The sequence below is a fragment of the Helianthus annuus genome, chromosome 10, assembly GCF_002127325.2.
Source record: "Helianthus annuus cultivar XRQ/B chromosome 10, HanXRQr2.0-SUNRISE, whole genome shotgun sequence".
NCBI classification, from domain to species: domain Eukaryota; kingdom Viridiplantae; phylum Streptophyta; class Magnoliopsida; order Asterales; family Asteraceae; genus Helianthus; species Helianthus annuus.
Window position 1 is genome coordinate 59,243,385 of NC_035442.2, and position 23,236 is coordinate 59,266,620.

Below are 23,236 nucleotides of genomic sequence, written 5' to 3' on the forward strand. Positions count from 1 at the left end.
AGTGGTGCGGCTATCCAAAGTTCAGCTAGTATCATGCAGAATGTCAACTTAGAAAATGAATTGGAAACAATGCAAAAGCCACCCAAACTGATGAGCTTAGATGAATATTCTGGATGGTCCGGAAGGTTTAAAAACTGGGTTCAGGCCAACCATTTCGAGTGTTGGATGAAGATCGAAAGGAAATACGTACCTCCAGTTGATGGGCTCAGGATGGTTAAAAATATTGGAAGTTTTACAGATACTGAACAGACAAATTTTAAAGCTAAAAAGAAAATGGTGAGCATCTTGCAGCAAGCCATTAAAGAAGACATCCTCGTATTGGTACAACATGACGAAAGTTCTCAGTCAATCTGGCAAGCGCTAGAACTGAAGTTTAAAGGAAGTGCTTCTATGATTAAGAGCAAAAAGGCGCTTATCAAGAAAGAGTTCGATATTTTTACTGGGATCAAAGGAGAGTCAACGAAACAGTTAATCGAAAGATATTGTCACCTTGTAGTTGAAATGAAAAGATTAGAAATTGAAAAAACAAATGAAGAATGGATTGATAAACTTTGTGATGCACTTCCATATGACGAGTGGGGAACTTATCTTATGATGCTGAAAAACAGTTCTGATTTTGTGAATTACAATCTGAGTGTGTTTATTGAAAAGATCGAAGCTCACGAGCTTAAGTTGTTGAAGATAAAGAAGATGAATTCTGCTAGCATGCAAAAAGATGTATCTTTATATTACAAAGGCAGTCCTTCAGTTGCAAATCTTCAAAGTCCAAAGATACATACAGGATTCAGTGCTGATAACTCTTCAAATGCTGCATCAAGTTCTCATCAATCAAGCAGTTCTACACCATTCGTGAGTTTTGAACCGATTGTCAAAGTTCAGGAACAGTCTTCGCCTCAACGCTCTACCGGATCAAATCATCAGGCGTATGATTCTGGAGTACAGTGTAATATCGCAGTAAACATCAAAAATGGAAACGAGATAACGGAAACTGCTGCGAAGCAACATATTGCACTAATCGCTTCCGTTCTCGAGGCATATGAAGGTCTAGTTGCGGGGAAAATTGGAAATCCGGACATGACAAAGGAGGACTATGACCAAATAGACCCCGAGGAGCTTGAACTGATTGACATTAAATGGGGTATGGCAAGCCTAGTTCGTCGTGTTCAAAGGTTCATGGAAATCACGGGAAGAAACAGTTTATCAGGTCCAGATCAGAAGTTTGGATTTGATAAGTCGAAAGTACCGTGTTTCAAGTGTAAAGAAGGCGGTCACTTTAAACGTGAATGCCCAAACCGTGAAGTCAACAATCACCAAAACCCGTTCACCAATGATTACTATCGACAGGCAATCTACCATCGACCGAACCAACAGCAAACTGTTCAAAGGCCACAGATAGAAAACAAACCTGAAAAGGCATTGATTGTGAACCAAGATGATGAACAAGTAGCTGCAGGTTTTAGCTGGGATAAATATATCCCTGGTAAAGATGATCAGGCAATGATGGTAGAAGTTGTTGAGATTTCTGAGGTAGTGACTGAACCGGAGGTTGTTGATGAAGTTGTTTCTGAAGTTGTTGAGGAGATTCCTACGGAAAATGTTATAGATGTTGAGGAAATAGCAGCTGAAGCTTATTACTATCAATCACAACAGGAGGAGTTAGTTTATACTATGAAATCAGTTATGCCTCCTAATGTGTTTGATTCTTTTGCAGGTTATTTCGAGGAACCAAGAACCGGATCTTGTCCTAGATTTGAGGAGAAGAAAGAAGCCGTCGAAGAAGTGATTGACGTGTCTAAAGAGATGACCGGAGAAGTTCTGAAAGACATTGCAGACAAAGCTTTAATGGGAAAGCTTAAAGAGGTAGATTCAGAACCCAAGGAGTCACAGTCTGTCGATAAGGTGTTGGTTAACAGAAAGGAAACTGGAGTCCAGGAGGTCGAATCTGTCAAACAGTCTGTGTCTGAGTCAAAGCATGTCGGTAAAGCTGGTTGTGATGAAAAGATTGATGAAAAAGTTGTTCCAATCTCCGAAACGCCATGCCAACGTTGTTTACAATCGTGCGTGGAGTGTCTTGAAAAGGACACTAAGTATCGGGAATTGAAACATCATACAGACATGATTAAGTTTGATCTTGAACAATTAAAAGAAGCTTATGATACCTTAGCCAGATCAATTAAGATGATTCAAAAAGAAAGCGCTGAAAATGATAAAGCTACTAAATTGGCACAAGCTACATTGTTTGATAAACAAAGAGAAGTCAATTATCATCTTGATACAATTGCGTCACTAAGAAAAGAACTTGAATTGGCCAAGATAGAGAATGACAGGATTGATAAAAAGTTAATGAGCTATGTGGCTTCGTCTTATGTTTTGGAACAAATCGTCCCTCAACAGCCACATGCTACACCTGTTTTTAAAAGCGTTCCACCCCCAATGTGGAATCACTACACTCAGAAATATCCAGATGGGGTGGAAGCTGCTTTAAATCTTAAGCTGAAAACGATTGAGAGTGATTTACCTGACAGCATTGATATCACTTTCACTGCATCTGACACTGATAACGAATCTCAGGTTATCAAAAATGTTATCGATCAGGTGTTGGATGATGAAAGTGAGAAATCTGAAAAGGCTCATTCTGAAAAGACTGTCAGTGATTCTGAAGATGAAGGAAATTTCTTAGATCGATATGTGCCGAAATCGGAAAAAAGTACGAATGATGATCCGATCATGGTGGTATACACTATGGTTGGAACTGACAAACTTTATTCCGACGTCGAGTACCCGCTTCAGAATGTCAAGATCGCAAATGTCGAGAAAGTTTTTAAACTGGTTGAATTGAACGTTAACGAAATCAATAACAAAGATTTCTTTTCGAAACTGAAAAAATCTTTTGGTACTTCACGTCCCACTAGTTCGGAAAAGAAAGATGGGGTTGGTAAAGGTCAAAACAAGAAAAATCAGCTTAAAAACAAAGGTATTGGATTTGAAAAGAAAATGGCTAAACAAGTGTTTAAACGAAAAGAAAAAATAAATGATGTTTTTGTTGCTGGTCCTAGTACTGAGGTTGAAAAGGAATATATTTTTAGTCAAAAAGCTGTGGACGATTTCAATGCAACACAGAAGCTTAAAGAAGAAACGGTCAATACTACTTTTGTCGAGTATGATAAAAGAGTGTGCTATCTCTGCAATGAAATTGGACATATGGCAAAACAGTGTCAAAAAGTGTTTAAGAAACATGTTGTTGAGAAACCAGTTCAAAAACAAATGGTTGAGAAATCAAAGGTTGAAAAATCAAATGTTCAAAAACAAAATGTTCAAAAACAAACGGTTCAAAAATCTCGACCTAAATCACCAGTTGTTTCAAAAGGTAAAAAGGAAATGGTTTCTCCGATCCGTATTCAGAAAAGAGGTGAATCGTTGAAGTCAGAGGATAAGCCAAAATCGACTTTCGAGATCGGCGAATCCTCTAAGACTAGCAAGACTTCAAAGTTTTACCCCAAGACAAAAATTTTTGAAAATCAGTCGTGGATCGTGAAATCGAAACCGTCAATTGAGATCAAGAAAATGGAGAACGTTTTGAAAAAAGATTCAAATCTTTTTAAAGATGATGTGGTTGATTTTGAAAATGAAGTTGATAAGTTTCTTGATGAATTTCCTCCAATTACTGACAAAGTTAAAACAATTGTGAAAGAAAAGGTTCAAAATATCACTTTTGATTTTCCAAAAATAAATTAAAAGTGTGATGTTGTGTTCGGGACTGTATCGAAAGTAAAGAAATCATGGGCGTCATTGTTTGAGTAATTTGTTTTTTGTTGGTTGCAGGGGCTGCCCAAGTCAATTCTATCAAGATGGATTATGGACTGTGGAGCATCACGACATATGACTGGGTCTTTAGCTCTTCTTTATGATGTTAAGTCAATCAATGGAAGCTATGTTGGGTTCGCAGGGAATCAAGGAGGAAGAATTGTCGGCCAAGGAACGCTTACAAACGGAGTGATCTCATTTGATAAAGTGAACTATATCGTAGAGTTAACGAACAACTTACTGAGTATATCACAGATTTGTGATAAAGATTTTAGTGTGCATTTTACTAAATTTGAATGTTTAGTGTTGAAACCAGGGTTTAAAATCCCTGATGAGTTGGTGTTGTTGCGCGCTCCGTGGGTAAATGATCTTTATATTTTGGACATCAATGCCGCAACGCCAACAACTCATCAAAAACAGTGTTTTGTCACCAAATCTAAAGCTACTGAAAAGGAGTCTGTAATGTGGCACCGAAAAATGGGTCACATTTACTTACGAAAAATGAATTTTTTGGTGCATAACGATTTAGTTGATGGTGTTAATGTAAAAAACTTTCATTTGACTGATGATTGTATTGCTTGTAAAAAGGGGAAGCATACTCGAAAGTCACATCCACCGAAGATGCTCAACTCTATCAGGTTACCTCTTGAGAGATTGCACATGGATCTCTTCGGGCCTGTCAACGTCAAGAGCATTAGCGGGGATTTATATTTTTGGTGGTGACAGAAAATTATACGAGGTTTTCGTAGGTTGTATGCTTAGAACGAAAAGATCAAACATTCGAGTCATTGATGATGCTCTTTAAGAAGATGGAAACGGTGTACAAACTGCCAATCCGGAGGATTAGGAGCGACAACGGAACGGAATTCAAGAACAACAAAATGTACGAGTTCTACAACGAGAAGGGAATTCTTCATGAATTCAGTGCGCCATACACACCACAGCAAAACGGCGTAGCTGAACGAAAGAATCGGACCCTGATCGAGACAGCCCGTACGATGTTAGCCGATTCCAAGCTACCAATCTACTTCTGGAGTGAAGCAGTTTCAGCAGCCTGTTACACTTTGAATAGGGTTCTCACTGTCAAGAAATACAAGAAGACTTGCTTTGAGCTGCTGCACCGTTACAAGCCAAATCTTGAGTTTTTAGAACCTTTTGGCTCACCTTGCACGTTTATAGATGAAAATGGTAAATTTAGAGCAAAAGCTAATGAGAGTTTCTTTGTAGGTTACGCAAGCCCGCTGAAGAGGGTGTTCGTACCATGTCTGGGGAAGGTGATTCAAGTCCAACATGTGGATTGTCAGAAGCACACTCCATCGCCACAACTTCCCGGACAAAGATTCCTATTCGATTACGACAAACTCTGGGAGTCGTTTCAACTGCCTGTCGAGCCGAGTGATGACGAACTAGCTTTTCTGTACCAGTATCAGCAATATACTTTGCAAGAGCCTGTGTCTAGTCCGCTAGAAGTTTCTCAACCCACCGTGGGTACTCACGACAATGAAGCAGGGCCAAGTGGAACTACTCATGAACCACCAGAGGAACCAGCTCCGTCATTTGACGTTTCTGACGACTCAGAGGAGGAACCCGCTCCTACCTTTGACGAGGAGCCAAATGATAATTCAGAGGATGCTGTGGATCAAGCCGTTGATCTCGATATTTTGAATTTGGAATCGGAAGTAGTTGTGCCTGACACGGTTATGCCACGGACGTTGTCTTACCACCCATCAGAACAGATCATTGGTGACCTACAAAGTGGTGTCAAGACCCGACATCAAATAGATCAAGCTTTTACTTGTTTTTACTCTTCTATTGCTGATATGCAGAAAGAAGTCTCACTTAAATGTTTTATTTCGCAGATAGAGCCCAGAACCTACAAAGAAGCATTGACCGAAGATAGCTGGGTGAATGCAATGCAGGAGGAGCTGCAACAGTTCGAGAAGCTGGGCGTCTGGAGACTTGTCGATTTGCCTAAGAATGAAGTTAATCAAGACGAAATGGGTCTTTAAGTGTAAGCGTGATGACAGAGGTGTCGTGGTGAGAAACAAGGCACGACTTGTGGTTCAAGGCTTCAGCCAACAGGAAGGAATAGATTACGATGAAGTTTACGCACCGGTTGCAAGGCTTGAAGCAATTCGTATTTTTCTAGCCTTTGCATCTTGGAAAGATTTTAAAGTCTATCAACTTGACGTCAAATCTGCTTTCTTGTATGGCACAATCAGAGAAGAAGTGTATGTGGGGCAACCACCGGGGTTTACAGACCCACTACACAAGAACAAAGTGTATCTACTGGATAAAGCATTGTACGGTCTTCACCAGGCCCCGAGAGCCTGGTACGAGACGCTTTCGACATACTTGCTGGACAACGGGTTCACAAGAGGCATAGTAGACAGCACTTTGTTCACCAAAGAAGAAGCAGGCCACTTGTTGATCGTGTAGATTTATGTGGACGATATCATTTTTGGATCCACCAACGACGATCTTTGCAAAGAGTTTGAGAAGGTAATGAAGAAGAAGTTCGAGATGAGTTCCATGGGGGAGATGAAGTTCTTCCTCGGGCTGCAGGTGGAACAAATGCCCGACGGAATCTTCATTCACCAGTCAAAGTATGTAAAGGACGTGCTCGATAAGTTCGACATGACAGATTGTAGTCCTGCATCCACCCCCTCACGCAGAATCATGGAATTTGTCCCGACGAGCAAGGTGTGAAGATGGACGAAACATTGTATCGATCAATCATCGGGTCGTTGATGTATCTCACGGCTTCCCATCCCGACATCATGTATCCGACGTTTCTCTGCGCCAGATATCAGTCGAATCCGAAGCAGTCGCACCAGACTATAGTGAAACGTATTTTACGGTATTTGAAGGGTTGCCCAAGCATCGGCTTGTGGTACCCTCGCTCGGGTGACTTTACTTTGTCCGGTTTCGCTGATTCTGATTTTGGTAGCTGTAAATAGAATGCTAAGTCCACCACTGCTGGGTGCCAGTTCTTCGGAACTCGGCTCGTCACCTGGCAGTGCAAGAAACAAACTGCAGTTGCGCTCTCCACATGTGAGGCTGAGTATGTCTCAGCCTCTAGCTGTTGCTCGCATATCCTTTGGATCCAACAGCAGATGCGCGACTTTGGTTTGCAATTCTTGGATACACCGATTTTCGTGGACAATGAAGCAGCCATTAATGTTACTAAAAATCCGGTTCACCATTCGAAAACTAAACACATTGAAATCCGTCATCACTTTATCCGTGATTGTCACGAGAAAAAGTTAATTCGGATTGAACATGTTAACACGGATGATCAGAAAGCGGATTTTACACTAAACCTTTCGACAAAAAGAGATTTTATTATCTTTTACGATTAAACGGGATGAAGAATCTACAATCTGGGAGGGTAATCGAATGTGAAGCCGAGTTGGGCGGCGATCTGACATGAACCTGTGTCGTGTTGTAAAATTTCTTTTGTACAGTTGTATTTTCTGCTTTTCGATAAAAATAAAAACACAAAAATATGTTTTAGTTTTAGGGGGAGATATTCGCAGAAAAATACAAAAACATGATAAAATCAAAAAATACAAAAACAATAGAAAACCATAAAATCCAAAAACATTAGAAAATTTCAAAAAAAGTTGTGTAGAATAGGGGAAATGATAGTACATCAGCTAGACGGACATAGTACGCTAAAGATTTGTAGTGTTTAAAATGCATTTAAGCAGTCTCGCTAAAGATGTGCTGATAGGTTTTTGCAAAATTAGTAGACCAGTTTGGGATATAAACAATAAAATTCACTTGCATTTACGTGGGGAACACCTCCCGGATATATAGGTAACCCCTGAAATCCTGTTTGAAAGGTCCCGTATTCTGAGATACTAGGTCTTTATACTCAGTGATATCTAGGGTATTATCCCAGGACTTCTGCTGTATGGAAATACTGACCTAGTCCCCGGATAATACTTTCTGCAAAAGCTTTGAAATATAAGCTCGCCCTCAGCATGCTGATGAAACAATAAAATTGATAGTCGCTGCTGTTGAAAACAAAAGATCCTCTAAAGGGGACACACCTAAAAGTCGAAGCCGTCATCTCTCTGCGTATACGGAAGTATCGACCTGAGCTCTCACGGCCCTCGCACATTACCCCTTAACAGATATCAGCTGTGGTATACTCACCTGTAAGACTGACTACTGGGATCCGGATACGGGAGTATATACTGAGGTGGGACACATGTAGATTGTTAAGTCTTAAAACACTAATCACGTATCCCGAACAGATTGAATATTTTGTGAGAATCTAAGTGGATCAGTATATCAGCAATCTACGCGAATTGTTTAAAAGCTTAGCATGAAATAAACAGCTTAACGGTGCTCGTGTCTGGTCGGCAGCTGATATGATCCCCTAACACACTCACAAAAATATTGTGTGTACATAGTTTCAGTTTATCCAGTTAAAATCCAAAAAGATTTTCTTTTCTCATCTTATTTTTCCGACAACCGATGCTGGGAATTGGAAGATCAAAGCCTATGTGCAGAACATGTCAGTGTTTTGATGAGGGATGGGTAAGCTGGAGATTGCTGTACGGTGATTGGTATATTGTTTGAAATCTAAAATGTGTTTGGAAGTTCAAATTGGTCAAAAGTTCATTCAGTTGAACTGATTTCAGAAAAAAATAACAACAAACTTCATAAATCTGATCATCCAAGGCCATTAATTTGGACTTGGTGGGTCAAACAGTTGACCAAGGTCATTGATTTGGACTTGGTCAGCTGGGAGTAATTGTGTTTAATCTGAAAAATAAAAAAATAAAAAAATTGAAATTTTTGAAAAAGTTCATCACAGGTTCGCTTTTTAGTCAACATTTCATAGTGGTTCTCTTTTATGTCAAATACATTGTGGTCCGCTCATATGACATGTGTCATAAAAGCGGATCTACATTACATATATAAGTTACAGTGGTCCGCTTTTTATGTCACTTTACACATTTTACACGGTCCGCTTTTGTGACTTTGTGTCTCCGACGATTTGAAGCGAATCTCTTTCACGACCAAAATCAGACGTTGTGCTGCCAAATTTTCACCAGATTTAGTTATTTTCTTAGTATTTCAATCATGGGCAAGGTATGTCTTCACTTAATTTGATCAATATCATGTCTATTTCGTGATGTCGGCATGTCTGTGTGAACGGAGTGTAGTTTTTGAGTCTTAACAGTTAAAACTTTACAAATCGATTGATTGTTGATGTGTGTCAATGTTCAAGTTTAACAGGTTTAGATCTAGGGTTTGTTATCTGTAAAAATGAAATTAAACCTAATCCCTAGTGTCGGATTCCTCATGCTATCATAGTAGGGAAGTCAATTTGAAGATTTGATCAGTTTTTTGAAGTTTTGAGAGTAGATTCGCTTGAACGGTCATCTTAGGTTGGTATGCTTTGATTGTAGTCGTATGATTGTGTAGATTCTGATGGTATGCTTTGATTGTATCAAATCGATTGATTGTTGATGTGTGTCAATGTTCAAGTTTAACAGGTTTAGATCTAGGGTTTGTTATCTGTAAAGATGAAATTAAACCTAATCCCTAGTGTCGGATTCCTCATGCTATCATAGTAGGGAAGTCAATTTGAAGATTTGATCAGTTTTTTGAAGTTTTGAGAGTAGATTCGCTTGAACGGTCATCTTAGGTTGGTTCACTTATTTGTACACAGTAGGTCCGCTCATATGATCAGATATAGGTTCGTTCATTCGAACATGGGTAGATCCGCTTGAAAGAACATATGTTGGTCCGTTTGAATGAAATGGGCAGGTTCCTTTGTGTGAAAAATTTTTAGATCCGCTCATGTGTGTATATTTAGGTCCGGTTGAATGTACAAATTTAGGTTCGTTCATTCGTACAAGATATAGATCCGCTCATGTATACATGTTTAGGTCCGCTTGTATGAACATTAGTTGGTCCGCTTGAATGAACGTTAGTTGATCCGCTTGTATGAACATTTATTGGTCCGCTCATATGAACATAATGTGATTCGCTTTTATGAACATGTTGTGGAAATTTAATGTTTTGAAAATTTTTTAAGGAATTCTGATTCAATGTATCTGTGATTTTTGTGCAGGCTTCTAATGTTATATTTGATCCTTTTCACAACAGCTGTTGTGACTTGGATATTGAGAAAAATCCCGAATTGGAGAATTTCCGAAGTATTTTGGAGTTTATGGGGCGTATTCCTATCCAGAAAGCATTGACTGACCAAAGGCCTATGTACAAATCTCACATCGAGCGTTTCTGGAACAATGCAAGTTATGACGATCAAAGCAAAGTGATTTCGTCGGTCGTTGAAGTTCATGGAAAGTTAGAAAAGATTCTAGTCACTGAAGCACTGATTCGTGAAGTCATTAACTTTCCTGACGAGCAAGATTATCCAACAAGATTTCCAGAGAGAATGGTGAAGGGGTGCATGTTGAGAATGGGATATAATGGAGCTTTAAATGCCGGAAACTATTTAAAGTCAAAGTTTCAGAAGCCTTATAAGTTTTTGATTCATTGTGTACTGATTTCATTAAGTCATACTAAAGGAGGATATGATGCAATGCGCGATTACCAAATGAATATGATTACGGCATTGGTGTTGAACAAAAAGTATAACTTCTCACATATAGTATTCCACTATATGGCTGAGAATAACAAGTCGGATCTCAAGACCTGGATGTATCCAAGGTTTGTACAGATGTTGATTGACCATGCATATCCAGAGATTGATCGAAATATTAAAGATGATTTGTGGGTGCAAGCTCACATGTCCAATAAAACGCTGAAGCAGCTTGTGAAATATCATCCAAATCACCCAGAGCCAACACTTGTTGTCGAGCCTTTCGGTTTTATTAAAGATGTTAAATATGTTGATCCAGATCCAGTTAATCATCAGAACTGGAGAAATGAAACTGAAATGAAAGAAGCAAGATATGCTGATGAGTTGAAAGTACTTGCAGATTTAAAAAATACAAAGAATGAATGGTATGTGAAAGAATCAGGAAGATGACGCAGAAAGGCAACTCCTATTGTTCGAGAAGGTGAAGGATCGTCGTCATCAAAACCAAGAAAGAAACAAAAGAAAGCAGAAACAATGTCTTTGATTGATGAACCAGAAGAAGATAATCCGGTGGCAACTGCAGAAAAGGAACAAGTGGCAGCTACTGAAGATGATCCATTTAATACTGATGTTTTATTTGATACAGATGTCTTGGAAACAGGGCCAGAAGTTGTTGCTAATGTTGAACAAGTTGTAGATGTTGAAGCACAGAAAGAGAAAGAAAAAGTTGTTGATGATATTGAGGGTGATGATGTGGATAAAAGTACAACAAGTTCATCAAGTTCTTCAGATGATGGTATTGATGAGATTGAAAGTCGAAAAAGAATTCAAGAAGAGATTGAAAAAGAGAAGCTGTTACGAAAGAGAAAAAGACAGGAAAAGGACGACGATGATGTTTATGTGCCTTCTCCAGAGAATGTCTCAGGATCACAATCTTCTCCAAGAGTTAGAAAGAAAGCTGGAGGTCGGAAGAAAGTGGTTTCTCCAAAGATTGTCAAAGCCTCTCCAAAGATCAAAGTAACGAAGACTGTGCTCAAAAAGAAGAAACAAACCAAGAAACCACCTACACCACCACATGAACCAACACCACCACAATCACCTCTCCAATCACCACCACGACAATCTACTCCACCACAACAATCCTCACCACCTAAACAACCAACACCTCCAAAACAACCATCACCTATTCATCAAACACCACCACCACAACAACCTTTTGTTACCTCACAAGAACTATTTCAAACACCTCCACTCACCCAAGTGCAACCTGGTTTGTCTAGCAGAGGTCTTTATACTCCACAGGATAATCTTTTAGATGTTGGAGATTTTGATTTTGCCAACACTTCACAAGTCAGAAATGTTGAAAAGAAAGTAGAAGAAGTTGTTGCTGAGAACAAGAGGCTGGCATCTGAAAATAAGAAAGTGTCTGATAGAGAAAGACTTCTTGAGATGCGTGTGAAGAAGTTAGAGAATGAAAATCAAGAGTTGGTGAAAAAGATTGATGGTGATCAATCAGAAATTGATATCTTGAAGGTTAAAGTTGCTGAACTTGAAGAAGAAAAGGCTAGATGTGATGAACAGAATGAGTACTTTAAGTTGAAGAACAAAGAATTTGAAGCAGCCAAAGCATTAAGAGATCACGAGTTCTATATGCTGAACAAAGTTGTTGAAAGCATGCTTGGAACATCGTTAGAACAAAAGTTTGAAGAGCTGCAGGTTGAAGAGCTCAGAGCTGAACGTCAAGCCAAAATAGATGAGCAAATGAAAGATAAAGGTAAGGGAGTTGAAGGTAGTTCAGCTGTGACTGAAAGATCGATAGTACCTTCTATGGTGGTTGATAATCCCGAGCCTATCACTGCAATATCTGGTTTGTTTGATGAGGAAACACATCTAGAAGAGTTAATGGGTAACAGTGATGATGAAGATGATGAAGAGGAGGATGAAGAGGAAGATGAAGAGGATGAAAAAGTATTCTCTGCAAGTAGTCATGGATCTGGTAAAGATGATGATGATGACGACGCTGCAGGTGGTACAGGTTTGAAAGTTGCAGAAGCTTCCACTGAGAAAAAGGTTGATGATCTGATGAATGATTCGGTAAATGAAGAATCAGGGGAAGTAAGTGGAAAGGGGGAGTCCAGTAAAACTCAAATAGTTGAACATACGGAAAAGTTAATCTTGGGATTAGATGTTTACAGAGAAATGATGCATACTGTGGATCCGGAGTTCAAGTTTGATTTTGAAGAAGATTTGGAGTCTTTTGATATCAATCAACAGCCTGAATACATGTCACACCCCCAAAATCCACACGCGGAGTACCACCGCTTGGAGGCGTGACATGACCAGGATCAAGCCATCAATCATATCGAACATAGCGTATAATAGTTAAAGTAATTCATAAAACCCAATTCAATACGATTGACGTTCAATTCAAACTTGTTCAAGTAGCGGAAGCATGTAAGTAAAACCCAACATAAATAATAATGTACGAAATGTCATAAGTGTTTAGTAAGCATTCACGATCCATTGCCCACAACGACCTGCTCCTCTTTGTGCAAGCTCCATAAGTACCTAAGATCCCGCAAGGCATGCAGCAGAGAATCAACAACTAGTTGAGCGAGTTCACAGTGTACAGTTCAGTAATTGTAATAGTATGAGTAGCATTATGTTCGTTCGTTAAGTCATGTTTCGTATTAGTTTCCATCGCGGCCCTCTCGGCATGTTTGCGAAGATTAGGGGAAATATTCCTAAATATTCTAGACTATGTATATTTGTATCGCGGCCACCCTGGCATGTGTGCGAAGTTTTAGTATATAGTTCGCGGCCTTTCCAAGGCATGTGTGCGAAGATCAGTCATAATATCGCGGCCAACCCCTGGCGTGTGTGCGAAGATCGGTTCAATTGGTATACTAGTCTAGCCGTATCTTATCATTTACCATCCTCACCCTGAGGACCATAAAAATCTATCATCTGAGTATGTACGAATAAATCATCTAATCCCATTCCCACCCTGGGAACCCCATGCCTTGGCTGTGTGAACTCACCTTGGTTTGCTCGGTATGCTAACTTAAGTGCTCACAAATAATCAGTCACGACCTATAGTACGCACGCATATATAATCAGTTTCGTTCGTAATGACTCGCATGCAAATTTAACATCACATATTGCTTAGCAGTTATCATCGTGTAACACGTAACAGTTAATCAAATCAATTTCATGTAACTCATGTTTCATATACAAGTCCTTCACAGTTTATTCTATCATGATTATTCTCTTTCATACTTGACAGAATTAACAAGCTTAACAAGGTTAATAGTTTAACAAGATTCATATACACAGCAGAAATAACAAACAAGAATCTAACTTAGTTAATAAAGTTAACTGAGTTAATGAACTTAACTCAGTAAATAGACTAATCATGATTACATACTTAACAGAGTTAGTAAATAACGGGGTTATCAAGTAATATACTTAGACTTGACATACTAGTTACGATTTATTGGCCGAAAACCTTATGTGCCGGAATCACATTGGGCCGAATCTCTAAAGCCGAAATCACCTAAGCTGGCGAAATCACCTTTGGGCCGGAACTCTTGGGCCGAAACTCTTGGGCCGAAATCCCCCATGTGACGAAAACACTGAGTGTTTTCGTTGGTCCTTGAGTTTTCGCTGATCTCAATCATTATCAACAACAGTCACGGGAAAACTCTAATCCTCACTAACAGTTTTCGATGACTACAACAACAATGATCAATCAGAACTAATGCAGTCGTTTAAATGGTCAATTATCCGTACAATACAAATCATCATTCAAACCATGTCTAATTCAGATTCCTTCATTATGTTTTGTCATGTGATCCACTAATTTAAAACAATAGATCTGACAACATGTTACCCTATGACTTATCCATTCAACATAATAATCATGATCCTAACATGTTACCACGTGATGACCATAGCACTATATCCTCTTAATCAGCAAACATTTAATTCTACTATCATACCAACAACATAACCAGATCATCAACACTAGCAAGATTATAACAGATCCCTTACATACAAGTTCGTTCAATTCATAAGATCACAAACATTATGTACCAACAGTCAGTTCATGCAGTCAATGATTTGTCAAGTGCTTTAAATCAAACAATAGTAAATGGTCGATCACTAACTCAATCAGATATCGGGTGTAACTATAACAACCAAATAGCATATATCAAGAACAAACAATAAACCAAGAATTGAATAAGGATGATCGACTAACCAGGAACTTAAGACACGAAGGGTGATCCCTAAAAGAAGAGGTTTCGATGGAGGTGGGGAGGGGTATCAGCTGTCGTCCGTATTCTTGGGAGAAGGGTAGGGTTACACTTTCTTTTTGTATTCCCTCATAACATACATGATACATGCAAATAAATAACAATAGATAGTCGGTTCCCTTTGCTTCTGTTTTGGCCGATAATGGGCTCAAGCCCAACTAGTAGTGTTGAAACATGTAGAGATTAAGGGCTCGAATTAGGCTGTCACAACACTGTGTTGATTGGGCTGAATATTTACAGGGAGTTTGATTTGGGTTATATTACTTCGGTACTTTATCATATATCGTTATTATTATAAACCTAATATCAACTAATAAAGATTTATATAACATAAATGTAAAATATTCACGCTAAGGGTTCGGGCCTCAAAACTTGATGCTATGCGGTTTATGTCATGGTTCAAACGGTTCGGGTAGGTTCGTCACCAACGGACTCGGTTTCGACTACAAGTTTGCACACGATACTAAACGAGTATAAATTTAATTTGTCGAAAATAGATAAGTATATCCGTTTATTCGTAAGAGCGAAACGAACGACTTGTACCTCGAAAATACGGGTTGTCACATCATCCCCAAGCTGAAAGAAATTTCGTCCCGAAATTTAGTACGTTATTACTGAGGAAGCTAGTTAGATTGTGTGGTTTCCTGATTTTCCTGGGGTGTCACATCACCCCCCCCGTTGGTTTGGAATTTCGTCCCGAAATTCCGCAGAACGATAGGAATGAGGTCGATAGAAAAGGTCTGATCAGCAAGAACAAGATTACAACCCTAATCTATGTGTGTGGCCTCTAGACTTTTACCGTTCTACTATGTGCTTGGTGTTTAAAAGTATTGGGGTAGGATTAAGCATTTGACTAACTTTGAAAGACACGAAACAAGTATCGGCACCCGAATCAAATAAAACAGTAACATAAAAGTCATCAAGTAGGAACTCACCCTGGCCAATCACGAAGGCACCTCCCCTAGCACCATTGCCGTCGTTGTTACCCCCATTGTTGTTCCTATTTCCTTGTTGTTGTTCTGATTCTGATTCAGCTGGGGGCAGTCTCTTTTGAAATGGTCTTCAGCACCACACTGAAAGCATCCCCTGTTGCCTCGCTGTTGTTGCTGCTGCTGGTTTTGTGGTGCTGGTGGTTGCGGTTGCTGGTTCTAATTTGCTGGCCGTGAGCTTCTACAATCTTTGGCCTCATGACCCATCTTGAGACATCTTTGACAGCGGCCCTTGCGACACTGACCACTGTGATGTCTGTTGCACCTGTTACACAGTGGGTGAATTCCCCGATATCCACCCTGCCCCTGACTATCTGATGATTGCTGACTCGGACTCTGGTAGTCATTAGTCTTGCGCTGCTGTGCTTGAGACTGAACAGAAACTGATCCCTTACTGGAATCCCCTCCCATTTTCTCTTGTTGTCATTGGGAGTAGCAGAAGTAGTAACAGCAGTAGTGGTAGCACTGATGCGTTTTGGCAGCTTGTTCTGTTCCACTGCTTGATCGGTGAGTCGATGAGCAAGACGCTGGATGTCTTGGATGTTGTTGAGGTTAGCCGATGTCACATGGCTCTGGATCTCTGGCGCAAGTCCCTTGAGGTACAACTCAATGCGCTTAACTGGAGGGTCCACCATCGTTGGACACAAGATGGCCAGCTCGTTTGACCGTTTCGTATAAGCTTCGATTTCTGACCCCGTCATCTTCAGATGATACAGTTCCACCTCCAACTTGTGGATGTCATCACGCGTGCAGTATTCTCGTTTGATCAGTTCCTTGAAATCTTCCCAAGGTGTGGCGTTAGCAGCTGCCAACCCTAGGATCTGTACTTGCGCGTTCCACCAAGTTAGCGCTATTCCTTCGAGGGTGCCAGTGGCGTACTTGACCCTGCGAGCCTCAGGGCATTCACACATTTCGAACACTGACTCGAGCTTTTCAAACCAACGGAGTAGTCCCACTGCCCCCTCGGTGCCACTGAAAGTGCTTGGACGACAGTCCATGAAGTTCTTGAATGTGCAGACAGGTTGCGGTGCGTTCTGACCTGTTGTGCATAGAATAGGACAATATTAAACATAAGGTTGATTTAGGAATGTAGGATTCAAGGATCCTAATGTGTATTCCATCCGCAGGGTATACCACCTGCTTGTGCAGCTGCAAGTGCCGCAGCTACTTGTTCATTGATGAGAGCCGTCAACTGGGCTTGAGTCATGTTAATGCGTCCAGCCATTGTTCTTCATAGTAAAAGTAGTGTAAGTGAGAATGGTTCGCGAGTAGTGCGATGACAGAAGAGGGTAAGCACACAAGTGTTCTCAAGCAATAACAAGTAGTGAGCAATGTAATCTAAGCATACTACGAGCAAAGTTCTATAAAATTCTAGCATGTAGGCAATAAACATAAACCATATTACCTAGGATGTCGAGTCTTGCACGTGGAGCGAAGCGTCGTTGTGGATCGTTGAGAGCACTGTTCTGGTTATAGTCTGGTTTTAATAAAAACGTTTTCCCCCATATTAAACCCAAGTTCTCTATAACCAATGGCTCTGATACCAATCTGTCACACCCCCAAAATCCACACGCGGAGTACCACCGCTTGGAGGCGTCACATGACCAGGATCAAGCCATCAATCATATCAAACATAGCGTATAATAGTTAAAGTAATTCATAAAACCCAATTCAATACGATTGACGTTCAATTCAAACTTGTTCAAGTAGCGGTAGCATGTAAGTAAAACCCAACATAAATAATAATGTACGAAATGTCATAAGTGTTTAGTAAGCATTCACGATCCATTGCCCACAACGACCTGCTCCTCTTTGTGCAAGCTCCATAAGTACCTAAGATCCTGCAAGGCATGCAGCAGAGAATCAACAACTAGTTGAGCGAGTTCACAGTGTACAGTTCAGTAATTGTAATAGTATGAGTAGCATTATGTTCGTTCGTTAAGTCATGTTTCGTATTAGTTTCCATCGCGCCCCTCTCGGCATGTTTGCGAAGATTAGGGGAAATATTCCCAAATATTCTAGACTATGTATATTTGTATCGCGGCCACCCTGGCATGTGTGCGAAGTTTTAGTATATAGTTCGCGGCCTTTCCAAGGCATGTGTGCGAAGATCAGTCATAATATCGCGGCCAACCCCTGGCGTGTGTGCGAAGATCGGTTCAATTGGTATACTAGTCTAGCCGTATCTTATCATTTACCATCCTCACCCTGAGGACCATAAAAATCTATCATCTGAGTATGTAAGAATAAATCATCTAATCCCATTCCCACCCTGGGAACCCCATGCCTTGGCTGTGTGAACTCACCTTGGTTTGCTCGGTATGCTAACTTAAGTGCTCACAAATAATCAGTCACGACCTATAGTACGCACACATATATAATCAGTTTCGTTCGTAATGACTCGCATGCAAATTTAACATCACATATTGCTTAGCAGTTACCATCGTGTAACACGTAACAGTTAATCAAATCAATTTCATGTAACTCATGTTTCATATACAAGTCCTTCACAGTTTATTCTATCATGATTATTCTCTTTCATACTTGACAGAATTAACAAGCTTTACAAGGTTAATAGTTTAACAAGATTCATATACACAGTAGAAATAACAAACAAGAATCTAACTTAGTTAATAAAGTTAACTGAGTTAATGAACTTAACTCAGTAAATAGACTAATCATGATTACATACTTAACAGAGTTAGTAAATAACGGGGTTAATATACTTAGACTTGACATACTAGTTACGATTTATTGGCCGAAAACCTTATGTGCCGGAATCACATTGGGCCGAATCTCTAAAGCCGAAATCACCTAAGCTGGCGAAATCACCTTTGGGCCGGAACTCTTGGGCCGAAATCCCCCATGTGACGAAAACACTGAGTGTTTTCGTTGGTCCTTGAGTTTTCGCTGATCTCAATCATTATCAACAACAGTCACGGGAAAACTCTAATCCTCACTAACAGTTTTCGATGACTACAACAACAATGATCAATCAGAACTAATGCAGTCGTTTAAATGGTCAATTATCCGTACAATACAAATCATCATTCAAACCATGTCTAATTCAGATTCCTTCATTATGTTTTGTCATGTGATCCACTAATTTAAAACAATAGATCTGACAACATGTTACCCCATGACTTATCCATTTAACATAATAATCATGATCCTAACACGTTACCACGTGATGACCATAGCACTATATCCTCTTATTCCGCAAACATTTAATTCTACTATCATACCAACAACATAACCTGATCATCAACACTAGCAAGATTATAACAGATCCCTTACATACAAGTTCGTTCAATTCATAAGATCACAAACATTATGTACCAACAGTTAGTTCATGCAGTCAATGATTTGTCAAGTGCTTTAAATCAAACAATAGTAAATGGTCGATCACTAACTCAATCAGATATCGGGTGTAACTATAACATCCAAATAGCATATATCAAGAACAAACAATAAACCAAGAATTGAATAAGGATGATCGACTAACCAGGAACTTAAGACACGAAGGGTGATCCCTAAAAGAAGAGGTTTCGATGGAGGTGGGGAGGGGTATCAGCTGTCGTCCGTATTCTTGGGAGAAGGGTAGGGTTACACTTTCTTTTTGTATTCCCTCATAACATACATGATACGTGCAAATAAATAACAATAGATAGTCGGTTCCCTTTGCTTCTGTTTTGGCCGATAATGGGCTCAAGCCCAACTAGTAGTGTTGAAACATGTAGAGATTAAGGGCTCGAATTGGGCTGTCACAACACTGTGTTGATTGGGCTGAATATTTACAGGGAGTTTGATTTGGGTTATATTACTTCGGTACTTTATCATATATCGTTATTATTATAAACCTAATATCAACTAATAAAGATTTATATAACATAAATGTAAAATATTCACGCTAAGGGTTCGGGCCTCAAAACTTGATGCTATGCGGTTTATGTCATGGTTCAAACGGTTCGGGTAGGTTCGTCACCAACGGACTCGGTTTCGACTACAAGTTTGCACACGATACTAAACGAGTATAAATTTAATTTGTCGAAAATAGATAAGTATATCCGTTTATTCGTAAGAGCGAAACGAACGACTTGTACCTCGAAAATACGGGTTGTCACAATACACATATAAGTATGTTGAAGAGGCTGATAAGTATGATCGAGTTGAGATTAAAGACTGGACAGATGATGAAGATGTAGTTGAAGATACTTCTAAGTTTCCTACACTTATGGAGTTCTTTGCTGAGGAAAATAGAGAAGAATTGAGACAAAAGGTGACTGAGGCTATGAAAGAAAAGAACTTTGATAGTACTCAAAAGGAAATGGAAAAAGAATATAGATCGAAGTGGTTCAGAAAAAGTCACGAGAGAAAGTTTAAGAGACCTTTGAAGTATTATCAGCGTGATAGAAGCGTGTCTCTCGGTGACATTATCAGTTGGGGTTACTTACCGCAAGTAAATGCTTATGCGATCAGACGAGAGTGCGGAGTTCAGTACTTTGAACGTTTATATGACATCATGTCATTACCATGGTGGGATGTAGATGAACCGCCGAAGGTTAGATGTTTGGATTACCCTGTTCGAAAGAATGATGTTGCTATGTGGGGATACATCAAGTATGAATCTTTGAAAGAATTTCGCAAATGGAAGCCACATCATCCAAAGCATGTGCAGAGGGTAGATCCAGATACTGGTGTTACAGAGACTATCCTTAATGTCAAGCCTCCGAGAACAATGAAGACAATTCCAATGCCTCAGATGGAATAAGACTTTTATAAAGGCTTCATTGGTTGGGTGTATAGTTATATTACTACCGAAGCGGTAACTACTTATAGAGCAGGAGGGGAGATTAGAGAGATACATGTTTATGATCCAATGTGGCTGGTAAATTGCTCGGCAAAGGATATAGAATGTCTTTTCATCAACAAGATTCACTATCAACCAGCAGATAGAGAACAAGCGCAGCAATTTTAACGTGTTGTTTCCCTTTGCTTTCAGAAAGGTATCAATTCTGAGAGTAAATGGAAATCATCTTGGTGGTCGCTTGATGAAAAGATGAAAAGAAAAGCTAATCGTGAACGTCAAAAGCTTGAAGAAAAGAAAGGTACGTTTTTGAAGATGCAAGCTGAAGAAGAGAAAGCGAAGAAGAAAGAGAATGAAAGAATTAGGGTTGCGCTGAGCAGGAAGCCAAAGCCAAGGGAAGAGTCATATAGAGCTGTCTGAAGACCCAAAGACAAGACGAAGACTGCGGCTGTATCCAAGGGGGAGTTTGTTGGTGCATAATGTCTAAAGCCTGCGTCTTAGTCTTGTTAGTTTAATGTATAGGGTCTAATAGGTGTTTATGTAAAGTACAGGGGTTAATAGTGTAATTTTGTTATGTTAATGGTTTAGGTCCGCTTATATGGTCACTTGACATAAAAGCGGATCTACAAAGAAGAGGTCTGCTTATATGGACATGTCCATATAAGCGAACCTGTCTCCACTATATATACCCCATTCAGTCTTTCACATTTGTAACTTTGATGTCATCAGGTAGCCGAACTGCTGACCGTGTGTTTTTTGAAGAATTAATGTGAAAGCAAGTTAAAAGTGTATTCTATTTGTTTTCTACTCATTTCTTCTACTGATTTGCTTTGTTTCATGCCAAATATGTATTTCCGCTACATATTCGGTAGGTACTAGCTCGAATTGACTCATTAGACTGTCAAACTCGGTCCTACAAGGTTTTTCACTGATCTTTTTTTTTCTTTAGTTTTCTATGTTTCAGGGCCATGGCAACACTCAAGTGTGGGAAAGATGTGTGGAGATTGGTGTGAAGGTGGTGATAGGAAATTGGATCATTTACAATATCTGTTGTGTCAAACTTCATAGGTTAATGTACTTTTTCCTTAGACTTGTCATGCTCTTTAGCTTTGAAATATCGTTGTTTATTAGTTTGTTTTTGTTTATTAAAAAAAAAAACAAAGTTGATGTTTTTGGTGTTTAAGCGATTTTTCCCTCAAAACCATACATTGGGACAATGTATCCCAAGTGTGGGGATGGGGGGAATTTTTGATAATTTAAAAATTTTGTAAACTCAAGCGAAAATTGTCAAAATTAGAAAACTTGATATTGTTCCACTTGACACACCGACACCCATTCCTAGTCTTTTCTTGGTGAGAATTTGAGCCACATATGTTTATTACAGATACTTTCCTTGTTTTGAGTGGCGGTGTGTATATTGTGTTAATAGAACTTGTGTATGAATTCTTGTTGAATCTTAGAGTTAGCATGCTTGTGAATATGATAGGGAACTGTTAGGTAGCCTCGTCTGGATGTGTGAGAGTGTGGGAATGGGGGGTTGGACCTCATACGTTACATATATGAGCTTGGTATTGTCAGGGATGGGGGTTTGGTCTTTAGAAAGCCATGTTTGAGCCTTATACCATTCGGTTGTGACCCAAACCTATTTCCTACAAAACTTTACCTATTGAGATTACCTGGTTTAGGAATTTAGTTTGTGATTGTTGATGTTCTTGTATATATTGTTGAGTTCTATGCTTAAAAAAAAGAGAAAAAAAATGAGAAAAGTGCAAAAAGAAAGAGTTGTTTAGTAGTAGAAATAAAAACTGGGTCGAATTAATGAGCTACTTTCACATTCCCACTATTTCCTACCTTTACACATAGCCTCGTTACAACCCATAGGTCCTTTTTGATTCATAAGCATGCTAAATATTTGATAGGAGGAAACTTGATTTTTATACAAGCGTATTGTCGCACAAACACACACACGCATTGAGTGGTTTAGCATTATATGCTAATAAAGATTGTCACCTAGATATTTTTGTGAGGGGTGTGTCTTGAGGTATGATTGAAAGTTAGTAGAATAACGGCACATTTTAGCTTGGTTTACATGATTGATTGTTTGTGGTTGTGAACGGGTTGCTTGGGACAAGCAACGGGTAAGTGTGGGGATGTGACGGGTGGTCCGTAGGACAACCCTTAAGTGCCTTAAAAAGATTAAAATCCCATGCTTTACACGTTTAAGTGTTTGAACTTGGTAACTACTAGTTGTTTGGACGTGCAGGTACAAATGGAGCTTAAAAGGGAAGGAATTTGAGCATCAATAAAAAAAAAATAAAATATTGGAATGGAAGAACTAAGAATATCACATGATAGAGGATGAAAATACGAGAACGTGGGCGAAAACGGCGAAGAAAACGGAGTTGAAACGAGAAAGTTATAAAGAAAACAAGAAAAGAAGTTCAGTTAGTGGCGTAACCTACGGCTTCTGCCGTAGGTTACGGCCCTCCACCTTTTTGCCTATATGTCTGCCGTAGGTCAGACTCAAGCCGCCGGTAAAGGATTGATGAGTGCCGTAAGCTACGGTACCTGGCGTAGCTTACGACACTGTTTTGACTTTGTAGACTTTGCTGACTGCCGCCGTAGCTTACGGCACCGACTGTTCCCAAATTGTAACTTAAGCATTTATTAAGCTTTTGATGATGATTATTAAGGTCCTATCATGGGATTTCGGGTACACACACTTTGGGAACGAATTTTGGAGTATTCT

General features: G+C 39.5%; 1 protein-coding gene across 1 annotated transcript; it reads left to right on the top strand.

Moving 5' to 3' along the window:
- The first annotated feature begins 10,909 nt into the window (after positions 1 to 10,909).
- Positions 10,910 to 20,907, top strand: LOC110881510 (transcription initiation factor TFIID subunit 3-like). Its single transcript, XM_022129740.1, has 5 exons — positions 10,910 to 12,281; positions 12,378 to 12,512; positions 19,829 to 20,300; positions 20,487 to 20,568; positions 20,683 to 20,907. The coding sequence occupies exons 1-5, from the start codon at positions 10,910 to 10,912 to the stop codon at positions 20,905 to 20,907; spliced, it is 2,286 nt and encodes a 761-aa protein (XP_021985432.1).
- The last annotated feature ends 2,329 nt before the right edge of the window (positions 20,908 to 23,236 follow it).